The sequence below is a fragment of the Papaver somniferum genome, chromosome 2 (genome assembly GCF_003573695.1).
Source record: "Papaver somniferum cultivar HN1 chromosome 2, ASM357369v1, whole genome shotgun sequence".
In the NCBI taxonomy this organism is placed as follows: Eukaryota; Viridiplantae; Streptophyta; class Magnoliopsida; order Ranunculales; family Papaveraceae; genus Papaver; species Papaver somniferum.
The window spans coordinates 204,870,459-204,888,281 of record NC_039359.1 but is presented as its reverse complement, the minus strand read 5'-3'; the positions used below and the strand labels follow the sequence as shown (position 1 = coordinate 204,888,281).

General features: G+C 35.8%; 3 protein-coding genes across 3 annotated transcripts; all 3 read left to right on the top strand.

The window, feature by feature from the left end:
• Nucleotides 1-297: 297 nt before the first annotated feature.
• LOC113352621 (F-box/FBD/LRR-repeat protein At2g26030-like) lies at nucleotides 298-2,281 on the top strand. Its single transcript, XM_026596422.1, has 4 exons — nucleotides 298-1,124; nucleotides 1,398-1,584; nucleotides 1,723-1,878; nucleotides 2,003-2,281. The coding sequence occupies exons 1-4, from the start codon at nucleotides 298-300 to the stop codon at nucleotides 2,279-2,281; spliced, it is 1,449 nt and encodes a 482-aa protein (XP_026452207.1).
• Nucleotides 2,282-6,933: 4,652 nt separating this feature from the next.
• On the top strand, nucleotides 6,934-9,952 carry LOC113354419 (F-box/LRR-repeat protein At4g14096-like). The gene is made up of 4 exons (XM_026597757.1): nucleotides 6,934-7,043; nucleotides 7,736-8,545; nucleotides 8,792-8,973; nucleotides 9,069-9,952. Exons 2-3 carry the CDS (start codon nucleotides 7,752-7,754, stop codon nucleotides 8,877-8,879), a joined length of 882 nt encoding a protein of 293 aa, XP_026453542.1. The 5' UTR covers nucleotides 6,934-7,043; nucleotides 7,736-7,751; the 3' UTR covers nucleotides 8,880-8,973; nucleotides 9,069-9,952.
• A 1,992-nt stretch (nucleotides 9,953-11,944) lies between these two features.
• Nucleotides 11,945-16,391, top strand: LOC113350305 (potassium transporter 11-like). The gene is made up of 8 exons (XM_026594425.1): nucleotides 11,945-12,729; nucleotides 12,981-13,206; nucleotides 13,330-13,575; nucleotides 14,188-14,238; nucleotides 14,362-14,613; nucleotides 14,706-14,873; nucleotides 14,953-15,207; nucleotides 15,323-16,391. The coding sequence occupies exons 1-8, from the start codon at nucleotides 12,592-12,594 to the stop codon at nucleotides 16,381-16,383; spliced, it is 2,397 nt and encodes a 798-aa protein (XP_026450210.1). The 5' UTR covers nucleotides 11,945-12,591; the 3' UTR covers nucleotides 16,384-16,391.
• The last annotated feature ends 1,432 nt before the right edge of the window (nucleotides 16,392-17,823 follow it).

Below are 17,823 nucleotides of genomic sequence, written 5' to 3'. Positions count from 1 at the left end.
ATTGTTTTATCTATTCAAATGAAAAAACAATTAATCGGAAATAGGTCTAGGGATCAAAACATAGTCCATGGAAAAATTGGTATTTTTAAAGCGTTTTTTCTAACATTTAATTCCAAGCCCTAATGTGAATTTCATTTTGAACTTTTTAATCACACAGTTGTTTATGAGCTTTAACTGTTTGTGGAAATGTCATACAGATTTTTTTTAGGTTGAAGCATTTTATTTCTTCTTTTTAAGTAAATATAGGATTTTATTTATCATCTGCACCATGCATTTTTGCATAGGTTTTTCTAGAACATGATGCTGATAAACCAAGACTCTGGAGGATCACGAAGAAAGGATAGAATTAGTGAATTACCTGAACCCCTTATTCATCTCATTCTCAGTTTTCTTCCAACCAAATGCGTCGTTTCTACGAGTGTTTTATCTAAAAGATGGAGGTACATTTGGACCTCAGTACCTGTTATTGATCTCCGTGAAGTGGAATTTCCAGAGTATTTTGGACTAGAAGACTCATATGAGACAGATGAGGAGCTTGAAAGAGTCCAGAATTTATGTTTATCGCTGGAGCAGAGTTTGATGAATTTTGTGGACAAAAATCTCTCTCTTCACTACGAGGCACAAGATATAAAGAAATTCTATCTTGGCACTAGTGATAAGTTTGATCTTGAACTTGAAAAGCTTGAAGAATGGCTGTCTGCATTATTCACAAGGCATAACCTTGAAGAGTTTGTTTTCTACCCAAACAATTCGCTGGAGGAAGGTTTCTTTCCTTCAAGTGGGAGATATGCATCACTGGTTATTATGGAGTTGGATACATGGGAACCAGTTTATCTTCCCGATGCAGTAAATTTTCCAAATCTCAAGATTTGTAAGCTTTCGCATGCCTACCTGCATTTGTATTCTGATGATCCGACTCAACAGTTCTTTTCTAACCTTCGTGTTCTCGAAGAATTAGAGTTGATTGAATGTCAGTGGGACATATCTGATCAATTATTAATTTCAGCTCCTGCTTTGAAATATCTGCTCATTACTGGTCCTAGTGAATGCACAGATTTTGATGATAACGTTCCCATGTATGTATTTATGATGCACATTTTCGCACCAAATTTATTGTCCCTCAGGTATGTCGAATTTCTTAAAAGTGGTCCATAATTTATTGCAGAGTTTTCTTTTTAAAGGAAATATGGTATGTGTAGATGCACTAGGTAGAAGCCATTATACTATTGAATTTGCTTGGTTTTTGCAAAGGGTGGTACGAATGGCCATGTACTGGAATCCAATATACTCTATGTATGCATTTTACATGATTATTTTGTATCATCTATCATCTATCATATACTTGTAAACAACTCCAAAGTTGCTTCCTCAAAACACTAAATTACATTATGTACAAGGTACACTGAAGTTTCAGCAAAGGATTATATTTTGCATCGCTTTGAGAAACTAGTTGATGTGGAGATTGACTTTGAACATGATAATGCTGATATGCCTCTGCCACAAGAGAATGTTGCAATTACAACTAAGGTTGTTAAAGAGCTTTCTAATGTAAGGCGTCTAAAGGTTTCTGGTGAGACTTTTGAGGTACGCTTGTTTATTTTCCAACTTACGTGATGACTGTTGCAACCTTCATAACATATTTGTCTTCATTCAACTCTGCAATGTTTCTAGATTATTTACTTGATTACAGTAACTTTACAAACTTATTCTCTTTGATCATAGGAACTCTTATTTCCAGACAATCTCCTTACAAATTGGCCCATGTTCCATAACTTGGTCCGATTGGAACTGACTTCGGGGATCTCTTTTTCTAAACATAAAACACTGTTGAACTTTCTCAGAATCTCACCCAATCTCAAAACACTTGTTTTTGCTCAGGTAAGGATAACTCATTGTGCGTGCCAATCCAGATACTTAGTTATATGAATTGTATTTAATGTTCAGCAATGCATTCTCTTTTTGTTAAGTTTATATACTGCTAAACTCTTAATTCCATCGGCAGGGCTTTGTTGGACAGCAATCCAGCACTGATAGTGGTTGGACTCCAGATATGATTCCTCAGTGTGTGTTGTTGCACCTCAAGTCCGTCAAGTTTTGTGAATTTTATGGGTGCTTGGAAGACCTCACTGCCGTAAAGACATTTTTGAAGAATGCAAGAGTTCTAAAGAGGATGATTATCAAGTTTGATTCGGATTTATCAACAGATGAGCAGAACAAAGTAATGAAGAAGTTGCTAAAATTTCCAAGAGGCTCCCCTAGGTGCAAAATTCAGGTCTCATAATGTGCATCTTTTGTATGGTTAAAGTATCGCTGGTTTAGGGCCAATATAATGCTTTAGCTAACCGCTAACTAGGCAAGTTGTTGTTATGCACCTGGTTTTACAACTCTGAAGTGGTGCAGGTACTTGAACATCCTTCTCCTTTGTGCCATTTTCTTTTTTGACCATAGACAGTCACCTTATGTTATACTTCCAGAACTCTGTTGTGGATGCTCTATTTAAATAGATTTTCCGTGTATTTGTATCACTGTACACGTCCAACAATGGTAGAATTTTTTGCAGAAGGGTCCTGGATTATGGGTGAAAACGCTCTTCCCCCGGACTTCTTCCTTGGCAATATTAGGAGTAGATTAGGAATTCTTATGTTCGCTGATCAGAAAACAGAAAGTAGAGAGCGATTAGCTTATGCCATGCGAATCTTTGCAGATCATAGTCAAAGGAATGGAGTATGAGCTGAAGTTAAGAGTATGAAAGTTCGCAAATCGCGGCACTTTTTGACAAAAACACCTGAAATGTGAGTTAACGATGAAGACTGTTAAATTTTTTAATGATTATATGTCGTGTATAGTTTAAACCTTAAGCACTTGTGTAATTGTATTGATCTCATGTAATTGGATTATTATTGTTAAACCCTGGATGATTTTCACTAGAATCCGACGGATCAAACATTCGTAGCCTAGCTAGTAGCTAGACGAATTGAGGATGCCTTGTGTAAGTGGCGTACAAGTCCATAAAAACACGTGAAGATCAACAATTACTGAATTAAATGGTGGGATCATACAAATGGGTTACTCCAGAATTGACTACACTATTATTTTCTCTATTTTCTTTGTTATGCATAAATTTATGAATTAAATGGTGGGATATAAGAAAAATAAAAAGGGTACGTACCCTTGACTTTTCATGAATGATGAGGAATATTGACCATTTTTGTTGGGTTACCTGTACTTACAAACATTTGGTCACACTCTTCTTGCATCCATTGAACATACAAGTACCATAATAGCATATGTTTGGATATCTGAACACCTAAGTTAAACCCAAAAATAGGAGGGAAGACATTTTGTTTTATAAAACTTAAACTTTTTCCTTCCAAAAATCCATTTGAAAATGTATATTTAAAAAGGATACAACAATTCTGAACGAACTGCCAAAAATACAATAAAGAAAACCACCCCTCAAAGTTTTTGAAAATTTGTGATCCCCCGTGGACCCATCCCTCGGGAGCAGGGGAAACATTATTGTGTCCGACGGTTTTTCTTGGTTGTTTTTAGGCGGTCGTTCAAATTTTTTGAAAAGGTTATAAGTAGGAATCGTAGGGCACCTGTCAATAGATATTCGTTATCCGCTAGCCGAATCCGAATATCCGGAATCCGTTAGGTTAATATCCGACATATCGTTAATCGGATATCCGTATCCGATAACATAATGGATATTTGAATCCTAACGTAACGGTGATCGGTTAAGGCTATTTCCGTTAGCTTTATTTCTGATATCCGATAACGTGTTTTTAGCACGTTTAAATTCCTAACCCTAGGTAAATATACTTCGAATGAATCACTCATTCTTCAGTTCAGTCGACACAAAAGAGAGAAAAAAAGAGAAGAAAAACTCACCTCCTCATCTCATTCCTTTCAATTCGTGCAAAATCATCTTCTTCTCTATACAAATTATGTGTGATTACTGATTAGAAAACTAGGGTTATCTTCTTCTATTTCTTTTGAGTTTAATTTCAATCCTAAAAACTCAATTTTCAATTTAGGGTTCTGAAATTAGGATTTTCAGAACAGTTTGAGATTCATGAAATTAATCATGTCCCAAAGCGAAAGAGGAGCATCCAATCATGTTGGTTCATCAAGCAATCCATCACTTTCAGTTGCATCACAATTACCTGCTGCTTCAAACCAAGTTCAAGGTTCAGGAATTAATTCAACACCTGCTGCTATTACACCGCGATTCGTCCCAGAGAAGAAGCAAAACAAGAAATAAGAAATCGAAGTAGATGAAGATCCAATTATAGCTGAAGAAAAGAAAAAACTACGTTCAGTAAAGTCTGATGTATGGATTGATTTTGAAAGGTCGATTGGAAAGAAGATTGTAAAAGGGAAGGAGGTTGAGATACTTATGGATGAATGCAAACATTGTAAGAGGAGAATGCCTGCACCCAGTAACCAAGGAACCAGCCGCTTGCGTCACCATGCTAAAACCTGCAAAGAAAAGCCCGAGAATAAGAAAAGACAAAGAAAGATTACTACAATAAAAACAGGTAATGCACAAACTAAGTTAGCTAATTGGAAGTATGATGCTGATGCTACTAGAATTCTTGTTGCCAAGATGATTGCTAAGCATGATTATCCAATCACTATAGTTGAGCATCCATATTTTAGAGAGTTTGTTAAGTCTCTGAATCCTACTGCTAAGCTTTACACTAGGAATACAGTTAGGGATGATATCATGAAACTAACAGCTGAGTTCAAACTCCAATTATTAGAACAATTTGACACAATTACATCTAAAGTTAGTTCGACAACAGATATGTGGACATGTAAGCATACAAAGGATGGTTATTGTTGTGTGACAATGCATTACATAGATGATGAGTAGAAACTGATTAAGAAAACACTAGCTTACATTTTAATGTCGTCTCCACATACTGGAAAAGTTCTAGCATCTGTAGTGAGATCAGTAGCTCTATATTGGAACATAGATAAAAAAAATTTTGCTGTAGCCGCTGACAATGCTAGATCCAATGATGTTATGATGGAAAATCTGAAGTCATGGCTTGATAGCAAAGATTGTCTATTTCTTAATGGGGATTTGTTCCAAATGAGGTGTAGTAATCATGTATTGCATTTGATTGTGTTTTGTAGAATGAAAGTAGCACCTCCATTTATAGAGGATATTATAGAATGTGTGAAATATGTCAATTCAAGTCAGGCTAGAATAGAGATATTTGAATATGCTATTGCCCAACTTAAGCTTCCTGCTTCAAGGTTTGTTGGTTTAAATGTGGATACCAGGTGGAACTCCACCTTTAAGATGCTTAAAGATGCAATTTTTTTGAGACAAGCTTTTGTTAGGCTAGCTAATTTGGATAATGAATTCAACATACTACCAACTTCTCAGCAGTGGCAACAAGGACTACATATATGTGAATGTTTGGAATTATTTGATGTGATTTCAACCAAATTTTCTGGGATTAAGTATCCCACAACAAATTTATATTACAATGGGGTGCAACAAGTTAATAAATGCATTAAGGCCTGGGAATTAAGTGAGCATGAGTATATCAGAGACATGGGGAAGATAACGAGGTCAAAATTTGATAGCTACTGGAAAGAAAGTAACACTTTCATGGACATTGGACTTGTTTTTGATCCTAGGTATAAGGCTAGATGGGTGGAGTTTGTTTTGAAGAGAGTACATGGTGTGCAAAACTATCAAAGTCACTATAACAAATTTCAGTATTCACTCAATGCTCTTTACTATGTTTATGAAACTAACATTACAACTTCAGATTATTTTGATAGTGGAATGAATTCAGCTGGAATGGAGATCTCTGCATCTACAACAACATCAAATGAATTTAGTTATGATGATTTTATAATGGAAAAAAATGTGTTTGAGGTTCAGAAGTAAGAGTTGGAGACATACTTAGCAGAACTAGTTCTTCCTAAAGGTACATCCACTGAAGAAATGAGGTTTGATATCTTAAGTTGGTGGAAGAATCATGCTCCTAAGTACCCAACTCTCTCAAGGATTGCAAGAGATGTATTGTCTGTTCCAGTGACAAGTGTAGCATTAGAATCAATGTTTAGTGTTGGTGGTAGGGTTCTCACATCTCACAGGAGTTCATTAGCTCCAGAACTTGTTCAAGCATTGCTTTGTTTGGGTGATTGGCTGCAAGATCTCAGTCTCAGTGACAATGATAGTTGTATTACTGGTAACTTTCCAGCTTAATCTTTCATTTGCTTTTATATATATTGCACTGACATTGCCAGCTTAATTAACACTTTTGCTTTTCCTTTTGAAAATGCAGAAGTTCAGGACTGAGGAGTAAGAAGTAAGGATTCAGGGAGGGAGGACTAAGGACTAAGGAGGAATGCATTTGCACACTTGCACTACAGGATGCAACACATGGAAATGGAGCTTCTTTGTGTTTTCTTTTGCAAGAACATGTTTTTTTCTTTTGCTAGAACATCTGGACATGTAATTTGGTCCTTGTGGAACATCTGTATCTTTTTATTTTGTGTGGCATGGATTTAAAATTGATTTTCTTGGATTTAGAACTTGTTTTGTTATGTGTTCTGTGTCTATCTGTGTGTCTTATGACTTAACGGATTTTATCGGAAAAATATTCGATATCCGATAAGTCCAACGTAACGGAATCAGAATTGAATTTCAGATTTCCGTCGGAACAACGGATATCGGATATTCTTTAATTTTAATGGTAACGCCAGCGGCTGAGCCAATATCCGTTACGTTGAGTGCCATTCACAATCCTAGTTACAAGTACTAGAATATTTCTTTCCAGTTCAATTTACTGGACGAAGTTAAATGGTCTGAGTCGTTTGACTAAAGGTTCCTTTGAGCACTTTTAAGTCTTAAACCTTTCCACACTAGTCATTTCTTTTCTCCCTCTCTTCTCATTATCTCCATTTCAAACGACTACTGCGAAAAGGAAACTTCCAGTTTTTCATTTTGAGGCAAACCCGAATTTTGGATGCTAACCGATTAACCGAAGATTGGTTCCTCTGAAGAATTGGTAAGAAACCTCTGAATCCCCTTAGTTTTTCATGGGTTTAATTCCAAGCCCTAATGTGAATTTGATTTTGAACTTTTCATCACAAACACTAGGTGTATGAGCTTAAGCTGTTTGTGGAAATGTTTAAAAGATTAAATTTATTATTTGGTTTGAGTATTGTACTTGAGGTGCATCTAACAATGATTTTGAACAGATTGGTTCCAATCTATAACTTTTAATCTTCTTTTTCTCAGTTGTTACTGTCATATATGTATAATGTAGATTGGGATATCTATGATTTCGTTCAGTTGAAATTCACGGGACAATGACAATTTTCGATAATACATCAACCCTATTGATAGGGTTCTTTTGTACATATTAATCAACTCCGTGTTGGTATTTTAGCTGAGTTTTTATAGTCACAACATCAGCACCCGTTGTAGATGAGTTAAGCCAGTTTTTCAATTATTTTTTGTAGATTGGAAAATGATGCATGGCATAAACCATTTTACTACTCTATATGATCAGGTTATAATTATATTGTATTCTGCCATATTGTTTTAGGCTGGCGCATAGCGCGTGCGATTTCACTAGTTTTATCTGAAGTACTATGTATTTATTTAGAAATAAGCTTGAAGCATTTTATTTGTTTTATTTAAAGTATATCTTAAGATGCGGTGTTAATTATAATCTGCAACATGCATTTTGAATAGGTTTTTCAAGATCAAGATGCTGATAAACCAGGACTCTGGAGGATCAAGAAGAAAGGATATAATTAGTGAATTACCTGAACCCCTTATTCATCACATTCTCAGTTTTCTTCCAACCCAATGCGTCGTTTCTACGAGTGTTTTATCTAAAAGATGGAGGTACATTTGGACCTCAGTGCCTGTTATTGATCTCTGTGAAGTGGAATTTCCGTCAATTGCTAAATTACTCGACACAAATGAGGAGCATGAAAGAGTTGAAAATTTATATTCATTGCAGTTTGAGAGGCTTATGAATTTTGTTGGCAAGAAGCTTTCTCTTCACCATGAAACACGGGATATAAAGAAATTTTATCTTGACAATCTTGATGTGCAAAGGTTTCAGGTCGAAGAATGGCTATCTGATTTGTTTACGAGGCAAAGTCTTGAAGAGTTTGTTTTCTATGCAGAAAGTTTGCCTGAAGGATTGTTTCCTTCAAGGGGAACATATGCATCACTGACTATATTGGAGTTAGGCACATGGGATCCAGTTTATCTTCCTGATGCAATAAATTTTCCAAATCTCAAGATTTGTCGGCTTAGGAATGCCACACTGTGTATGCATTCTGAAGATCTGACCCAGCAATTCTTTTCTAAACTCCCTGTTCTCGAAGAATTGGAGTTGACAGACTGTGACTGGAACATATCTGAATTATTAATTTCAGCTCCTGCTTTGAAATGTCTGTTCATTACTGGTCCTAGTGAAGCCGCTTTTTTTCGTGGTCCCATTCCAAAATTTAAGATTAACATTTTCGCACAAAATCTACTGTCCCTCAGGTATGTCGAAACTCTTAAAGTGCTCTATAATTTATTGAAGACTTTTTAATGGAGATATCGTATTTGTGAATGCTAGAAGCCATTTTACTAAACGGTAGTACAAATGCCGGATTGCCCGTGTATAGGAAACTCAATTTACATTTTATGTCTACATTTATCATGGTTAATGTTTATCTTCACTCAATATACTTGCAAACAACTCTAAAAAATTGTTATCCTAAAACTCTAAATTTCATTGTGAACAAGGTTCACCGACTTTGCAGCTGAGGATTATATCTTGCATCGCTTTGAAACACTCGTCAGTGCGGTGATTGACTGTAAGCGTTTATTATAGATCTCTGCCCCAAGAGAAAGATCCAATTTCAACTAAGTTTATTAAAAAGCTTTCTAATGTAAAACGTTTGAAGATATCTGGTGGGACTTTTGAGGTATGCTTGCTTATCTTCCACCTTGCTTATGCAATGTTTTCCAGGTTAAGTACTTGATCACAGTAGCTATACAAACTTATGCTCTTTGGTGATAGGAACTTTTATTTCCAGACGATCTCTTTACAAATTGGCCCATGTTCCATAACTTGGTTTATTTGGAAGTGGCTTCAAAGATCTCATTTTCTGAGGATAAAACATTGTTGAACTACCTCAGAATCTCACCCAACCTAGCAACAATTATTATTGCTCAAGTAAGTATAAGTCATTATCCATACCTTCTTGGGTTGAATAATTTCATAATCTTCTGAAATTCATTTGAGTTTTGGTGATTAGGCGTGCATAGACTTATAAGTTATACTAACACATATTCTTAACCATCCAGAAATAAATAGACACTTGTTTGATTACTTTGAGTATTTTGTAGTTTTTTACCAGTGTTATTTTTTGTTTAGTGTTTAGCAATTCATTGTGCTTTTGATTTTTTTGTTAAGTTTCACACCTTGCTAAACTCTAATGAATTCCGTCTCTTGGGCTTTGTGGGATACCTATCGAGCACTGATGGTGGTTGGACGCTAAATATGGTGCCTCAGTGTATGTTGTTGCACCTCAAGGCAGCCAATTTTTTTGAATTTTATGGGTGCTTGGAAGACCTCAATGTTGTACAGACATTTTTGAAGTATGCAAGAGTTCTAGAGAGGATGATTATCAAGTTTGATTCAAATTTGCCGACAGATGAACAGAACGAAGTAATGAAGAAGTTGCTTAAATTTCCAAGAGGCTCCACTAGTTGTATCATTGAGCTCTTATAACATGCCAGCTTTAATATGATTAAACTCTCGCTGGTTTTGTGCCAATATATGCAACCTAGACAAGTTTTTGTTATGTACCAATCACACTGAAGTTTTTGATATTTTGGTTTTACAACTTTAAGTGGTGTAAGTACTTGGTTGGCAGTTTATATATCCGCCTTTTTGTGCCATCTTTTACCATAGACAGGCGCCACCGGTCAGACTTGCTAAAATTGTATCTGTTGTGAGGATTGGTACTGCTAAATTTGACAGATGAATATGCCAAATTTGCCTTCTTTCACTGCATTTGAGTTTGAAGCCAAGTACTACCTCTTGTGGACGCTTTAAGTAAATATTTTTTCATTTTAAAATTTGGATGTTGCCTCCTTTACACATTTCCGCCAAACTACGTGTACAGCTTAAATATATATGAAGCTGCTGGCATCTGAAAAAGGCGATGATCCTCTTGGGCAGATACGTAGTCTCGACGAACAATCAGATCCAAATTAATCAATTGGAGAGTCATCACCACAATTTTGGTTGTAACTTTCTCCAACAGGTAATAGAGCTCCGTTGATTATTCCTACGAGTTCATTGTTTACCGACTAGGGATAATTTTGATCATATTTGGTCGTATAACACTTTTTCTTTGCAAGGAGATGTTCTTAAGAATGAGTCTTAAAACTTTTCTAGGTTGTGGATCAAACATCATTTAGCTAATTATCCAATGTAAGAGGCTACTGAAAACTACCAGTCTACCAGAACTTGTTCAGTATTCCATATAAAGAATCCTATGCTATCGACTTCTTTTCACAAATCATGAAGAGAGCTGAACTTTTAAAGTTTTAAACTCCAACTCTCGGGTGGAATCTTTGCCATCCCTATCACAATATCTTACATTTAAGGTTTAGATTGCTGCTGCCGCGTAAAGGGAGAAATGATAGGGCGGGTTTCATTTCTCGAAAGGTCGCATATCTAGTTAAATGGTTAGTTAGTACTGCACTGATCAGTTAGTGGGACCCACATATATTAAGTCCATGTTCACCCACCATTATTATTACATTAATCATGGCCTTCTTCGTGTATTATTACTTTTATATATTCGAATACGATATAATTTTGAATTTCGCAGTTTATTATTTATTCTCGTTTTCGCTATACAATAATTCTGTTAATAAATGATAGTGATAGAATCATCAGTTATGGAGTCAGAGAATTTAGACATGTTCTCATGAAAAATAATCAACTCACATAATTATTTATATGAAATTTAATTAATAATATCAGTGACGAGTAAACAATTACTTCAGCCATACATCCAAGCTTAGGTATGGTAACACCGGCCCAGATAAAACAAGCAATATTCTACGTAATCATTCTCAAGTGTTTAAGGTTAAAACTCATATAAATTATTGATTATGTACATTATTAAAATTTAATTTAATCACTAGTACAACCACTTTTGGAATTACTCCTGTGGTCGATTTTTTTTTACATTGTTGTCTAAAGACTCTAAACTAGTACATCAGCCCAGTTTAACGGTCCCAAGATTAAGAAAAAAAAATTGTAAAATTAAATTTGAAGTAAGAAATGAGACGCATTGAGAGGCTGATGCCGGTTTTTAGCACAGCTCGGCGTGGTAAAGCCTGCGTCAACCAACGAGTTACTAATTTGATGCTCATACCATCACTAAGGAGCAGAATTTTTAAGAGTGAGCAGGATAGAAGAAGAAGGCATTCCATCCAATTTAAATCTATGTACAAGAAGCAAGTTATGTCGAAATTACCGTTAGTTTACTAATCAATATGCCTTGTATCTAGTAATATTATTTATCCCTCCCGGTAGGTGCAAGGACAAAAAAAACAAACATTTAGCAAGGTGTACTAAACAATAAAAGTCTAACGAAAGGCCGGATAATGTTCATATATATATTCCAATTTTTAGAAGTGGTGGTGGTATGTGGTTGGTATTCCAGGCCTGCACTCCTACCTAGATCAGACGTGCAGAGGAGGAATAATATGCTCATTTTGTTACCACAACATCAATGTCTTCTCTTTAGGGTTAGTTGCTGGCATAGGTTAACCAAGTTATTTTCATCCGAAAGCCGAAAAATTACATCTAAAAGCTTGCCCAAAGCGTTTTCATCCCAAAATTCTTCTCTTCTTAAGTAAATTCTTTGTTTTGATTTAGCACTTCTCTTCTTACGACCACGCAGATTGGTCTATTTCTAGTCGATTCCTTTCGATATATACACACGTCTAAAATACATCCTTCCCTTTTATTATTAAAAGAAAAAATAAAAATTTCAACCCGTATATGTATATGCATATGCAGCACCAGAAAAAAGTTTGAATTAATGAAATAGAAAAAGAAATTAAGAAAATGAAACTGTAATCATAATCTCCTGAAATAACAACGCAAGAAGAGCGACCGACTAACTTTCAATGAAAGCAGCATCGGAAACAAGTTAATATTCTTATGTATCTTTTAATCCAATAATAGAGTACGATTTTGATCATTTAGAGAGATATCATAGAAACAATGTTGTTCAATTACTAGTAGTGCAAAACTTTGATCTTCTTTTCTCTAAATTAGTCTTTCAAGTCGTAAATCATCTCAATCTTGATCTTTTGGATATTCACTTTTTAGAGTTTTTGAGGTCTCTGTTAATGGCGGGAATCACTGTATTTATCAAGATTTTAGTGTTTGTATATCAAAATTGATATCTTTTATTCCATTTTAAGCTGAACATAATTCTTCCAACTCATCCATCAAATCAGTGATTCAATTTTGGAGTTTAGGATTTTGAAGGAATTTTTAGTTTGGAGTGATGGAGACAACAAATTCAGTCCCACCAATTGATGAACAGAGTACTGAGAATAGAGATGGTATGTGGGATTTACACCAGAAACTTGATCAACCCATGGAAGAAGAAGCTGGAAAGCTCAAGAATATGTCCAGACAAAAGGTCCGCTTTCACCCCCTTATCTTCTCTTTGTTGTTGTTGTTGTTTATTAACCACTGTAGATTTCTATTTAATCATTTGTGGACATTGAATACAATTACTAGTCTAATTACACTAAATTTTGATTGATCCATTTTAGTTCAAGTTATAGGATCTTTGTCTGTGGATCAGTAAATTATGATGCAGATTAATTGTAGACCGAGAGAATTGGGGCTCTAAATCTTGGGCTTAATATTTTTAGTATGTTTGTGCAGAAATTTTCATCGCTATTAGTATTGAGATTAGCTTTCCAGAGTCTTGGAGTTGTCTACGGAGATTTGGGCACATCTCCTTTGTACGTCTTCTATAACACATTTCCTGAAGGAATCAAGGATCCAGAGGATGTTGTTGGAGCATTATCGTTGATTATATATTCTCTTACTCTTATTCCACTCATCAAGTATGTCTTTCTTGTGTTAAGGGCGAACGACAATGGTCAAGGTAAATATCATCATATATCATCCAGCCTTCTGGATGTTGTGTTTTGAAAGAATCTGTATTTTGAGGGTAGAAGATTACGCGAATGTGTAAGGTAATATAGTTATATATCTAACTATGTTGCAGGTGGAACGTTGGCTCTTTATTCAATACTATGTCGACATGCAAAAGTGAATACTATTCCGAACCATCACCCGACGGATGAGCAGTTAACAACGTACAGTCGTCATATATTCCATGAGAAATCTTTTGCAGCTAAGACCAAGAGATGGTTGGAAGCGACAGCATTAAGGAAAAATTTGCTGTTTATTCTTGTCCTTGTTGGGACGTGCATGGTTATTGGAGACGGGATCTTAACTCCGGCCATATCAGGTTTGAATCCCATTCTTGCTTTAGCAATTTAATCATGTTAGAAATAACATATTTATTTGTTTGGTTTCATCCCAGTTAGTAATACATTCTTAGCTTTGCATTTGACTAAAATACTACTCCCTCCGTCCAACTTTACTTACCAAAATTGTGTTTTTTTTAACAAATTTGTACCAAAAAATTTGGTATATTTTCTATTAAAATTTTCTAATTATCAAGAAAGAAACAAAAATTAGGATATGAAAACTATTATATTGAACAAACAATTTGAAAGATCGATGGTATATGTGGAAGTAATTTGAATTTCTTTCAAATTTTTGCAAAATCCAAATTAAGCAAGTAAACTTGGACGGAGGGAGTAGAATCCGATCAAACACCGAGATGATTACATTGTATAGATGGCAAATGGGTAATTGTGCGTCATTAACTCATCTCATCTAATGAGAAATTGACCTTGTTGACCGAGTAATTGACAAAAGTAACGGAATTGGATGGAAACATGGACAGAGGTCTAGATTTGCAAAATTGAAAAAAACAGATCTATGGTTGTGTATCGGGTTGAAAATCAGACCTATATCTGTTTATAATTCTTTCTTCTCCCCAATTACTTTTCAGTTCTTTCGGCTGTTGGAGGCATCAAGGTAGATCACCCGAAGATGAGCGGTGGTACCTTTCTAACATGATACTAAGACTATACATGATTTTTATGATGAGAAATTTCTATTCCTTTTGATCCACTGTTTTCTTTAATTAGATGGGTAATTATAGTCTTGGTTTTCTTCTATGCAGATGTAGTGCTAGTTGTTTCGACTATCATATTAGTTGGTTTGTTCAGCATGCAACACTATGGAACAGATAAAGTTGGATGGCTCTTTGCTCCAATTGTCCTTCTTTGGTTTCTTTTAATTGGAGGCATTGGCGCTTATAACATATGGAAATACGACAGCTCAGTTCTAAGAGCTTTCTCTCCAATATATATTTATAGATACTTCAAACGAGGAGGTTGGAAAACCCTTGGAGGCATCATGCTTAGCATCACCGGTAAGAAACCTTAACCATTCTTCACATATATTTGGATATTTGTACAGTTTAAAACCCGTAGGATTCTGATAAAGCCCACATAATCCTTGCAGGGACAGAAGCTCTATTTGCAGACATAGCCCATTTTCCTGTATCGGCTGTTCAACTAGCTTTCACAGTCCTCGTGTTCCCTTGCCTTTTATTGGCTTATACAGGACAGGCTGCTTACATCGTTAAAAATCAGGACCATGTGATTGATGCATTCTACCGTTCTATACCAGGTCTTTCTTGAACTCCTGCGTCTGAAATTCATAAGCAGTTAAGTGCTTATCTGATAAACATCTGATTTGTAATTTTCAGAAAGTATATACTGGCCAGTGTTTATTATCGCAACAGGAGCAGCTATTGTTGCAAGTCAGGCCACTATATCTGCGGCTTTTTCAATAATCAAGCAGGCTCTTGCACTTGGTTGTTTCCCAAGGGTGAAAGTTGTTCATACATCAAAGATAATTCTTGGGCAGATATATATACCCGATATTAACTGGATTCTTATGCTTATGTGCATTGCTGTTACTGTAGGATTTAGAAACCAAAGCCAGATCGGAAATGCTTATGGTGAGTTTAGATTTTTCCTTTTTTCCATGCATTTTTCCATTCAGTCTCCTGCTTATCGAGAGGCGTCCTTCATGCGTTTAGCATATGATTAATATTTTGTTTTGGCTACCAACAGGAACAGCAGTTGTGACCGTTATGCTTGTAACGACATTTCTTATGATACCAATAATGTTACTGGAATGGCGGAGTCACTGGGTTCTAGTTGTGGTCTTCACTGTCTTATCATTAATTGTGGAATGCACTTTTTTCTCAGCAGTACTTTTAAAGGTAGATCAAGGTGGTTGGGTTCCTCTTGTGATAGCTGTAGTCTTTTTTATCATCATGTACGTGTGGCATTATGGAAGAGCAAAGCGTTACGAAGTTGAGTTGCATAGCAAAGTATCAATGGCTTGGATATTAGGTTTGGGACCGAACCTTGGTTTAGTACGAGTCCCAGGTATTGGACTAGTATATACTGAATTAGCAAGTGGAGTTCCTCATATCTTCTCTCATTTGATCACAAATCTCCCTGCAATTCACTCAGTTGTAATTCTTGTCTACGTGAAGTATCTCCCCGTTTATACCGTACCTCAAGAAGAACGGTTCCTTGTAAAACGAATTGGACCCAAAGAATTCCACATGTTCAGATGCGTGGCCAGGTACGGTTATAAGGATCTCCACAAGAAAGACGACGATTTTGAGAAAAAGCTCTTTGAAAGCCTTTTCTTGTTTGTTAGACTTGAATATATGATGGAAGGATGTTCAGATTCAGAGGAGTACAGTTCATATGGACAGCAAACAGTCAGGTCAGGAGATTCACAGTTAACAGATAATAGAAACATGACAATAACTCTGAATGTGGACAGTACTGTAACTTCATCAGAAGACGATGGCAGCATTATACCTGCAAAATCTTCTGCACTAAGAGCCTCGAACAACTTCTTCAGTTCAGCAGGGCAAACAAGTCATCAGACGGAGTTGGATGAGATGGAGTACCTAAAAATCTGTAGGGATGCAGGCGTGGTTCATATACTTGGGAATACGGTAGTAAGAGCAAGAAGAGATTCAAAATTTATCAAGAAGATTTCGATTGATTATGTTTATGCTTTCCTAAAGAGGGTATGCAGAGAGAATAGTGTAATATTCCATGTACCTCATGAGAGTCTGTTGAATGTCGGCCAAATTTTCTATGTATGATTTTCTATGACAGTCTGTAGAACTTCAATTCATTTTCTTTCTCCAGATTTCCTAGGGTAACAACTTCCTTTCATCTCATTAAAACTATAACGAGAAGTAGAGCCAAACCTTGAACTTGACCATCACCGCCATAACCAACATATATAAATGAAAATCATATTATCAGGTTCAAGTGTGTAGCACACGTTGGGTATCCTTAATAGTGAAGTTCCATGATAATTGAATTGCACCTTAGTCACTCAGAAAAACGACCAGGTCACTTTTTGGTACCTGATCAGGTTAAGATTTTGGGAATTTTAAGAAAATGCCACACTTAATTTGATTTTCCGGTTTGATATAATGTCACTGTTTTTTACTTCAAAATTTATTAAATTCCACTACCGTTAACTTACCCACCCCTTAGAACCCACATGTTTGGTTTTTTTCGTTGACTTGGTCAATAAAATGTGTCGCATTTTACATGTTTACCCTTGAACACCCTTTTAGAGCAAGTCTTATGGAGGAATCCAAACTATTCCAAGTGTGGAAAAATTATGGAATGTCAAGTCTAGTGGCTTCCAAGTTGGGGTCTTCCACAGAAAATCCAAGCAAAGTTCAACGATTTCGTGGAAGGGTTCGTGGAATCCATCTGAACGCCAATAAGAATAGCGCTAAACGCTAATAAGAATAACGCTAAAAAAACGTCATTAAGAATTGCATTTTTTTTATCCGTACATTTAAAATGAGTTGTTGAAATCTAACGGCTGAGAAAAAAGCTCAATTCTTAATAGCGTTTTTTTAGATCCATTCTTAATTGCGTTTTTTTAGCTCCATTAAGAATAGCGTTTCTACTATTCCACCATTATACTTGCGCTTCTATCCACAGTTCCAAGTGCTGAGGTGGCGTGGAAGATGGAAGATGGATGGATTCCACCATAAGACTTGCTCTTATACTTATCACAGATTCACAATCTTATGATTCTTATCACCAGTAAACATAACAAAAAAAATGCTTGCTTCAGGGATTGCTAACTGAGAATGAAGATTGTGAGCACTAGTGGAAAATTGATTTTTAACCACTTCCTGGTCTTCACGAAAACCACTGTTGCCGGGCAGTTGTAATTATAGGTGATGTGAGCCACAGTCGTTTTAATAAAACTTATCTCTGACACAATTGTTTCCTTAGGGGTATTTTTGTAAAAATACAGAGAGTGAGTTCTATAATCCTCCCTCTTATCTTTATCTCTATCTCGATCTGCAGTACTCCTTCGGCCTCCTTCCTTCATTTCTTCTTTTACTTCCCTCTCACAACTTAATCACTCTTTATGTTCATTCGATTTGTTTTCTCAATCATAACAGTAAGTCGCTTATGAACTAGGTTTTGATTTTTCTTCTTCTTCAAAGATATCATCACAAATGAAACTCTCGTATGTATCTTGTGAGAAGAAATCTAGGGTTCTT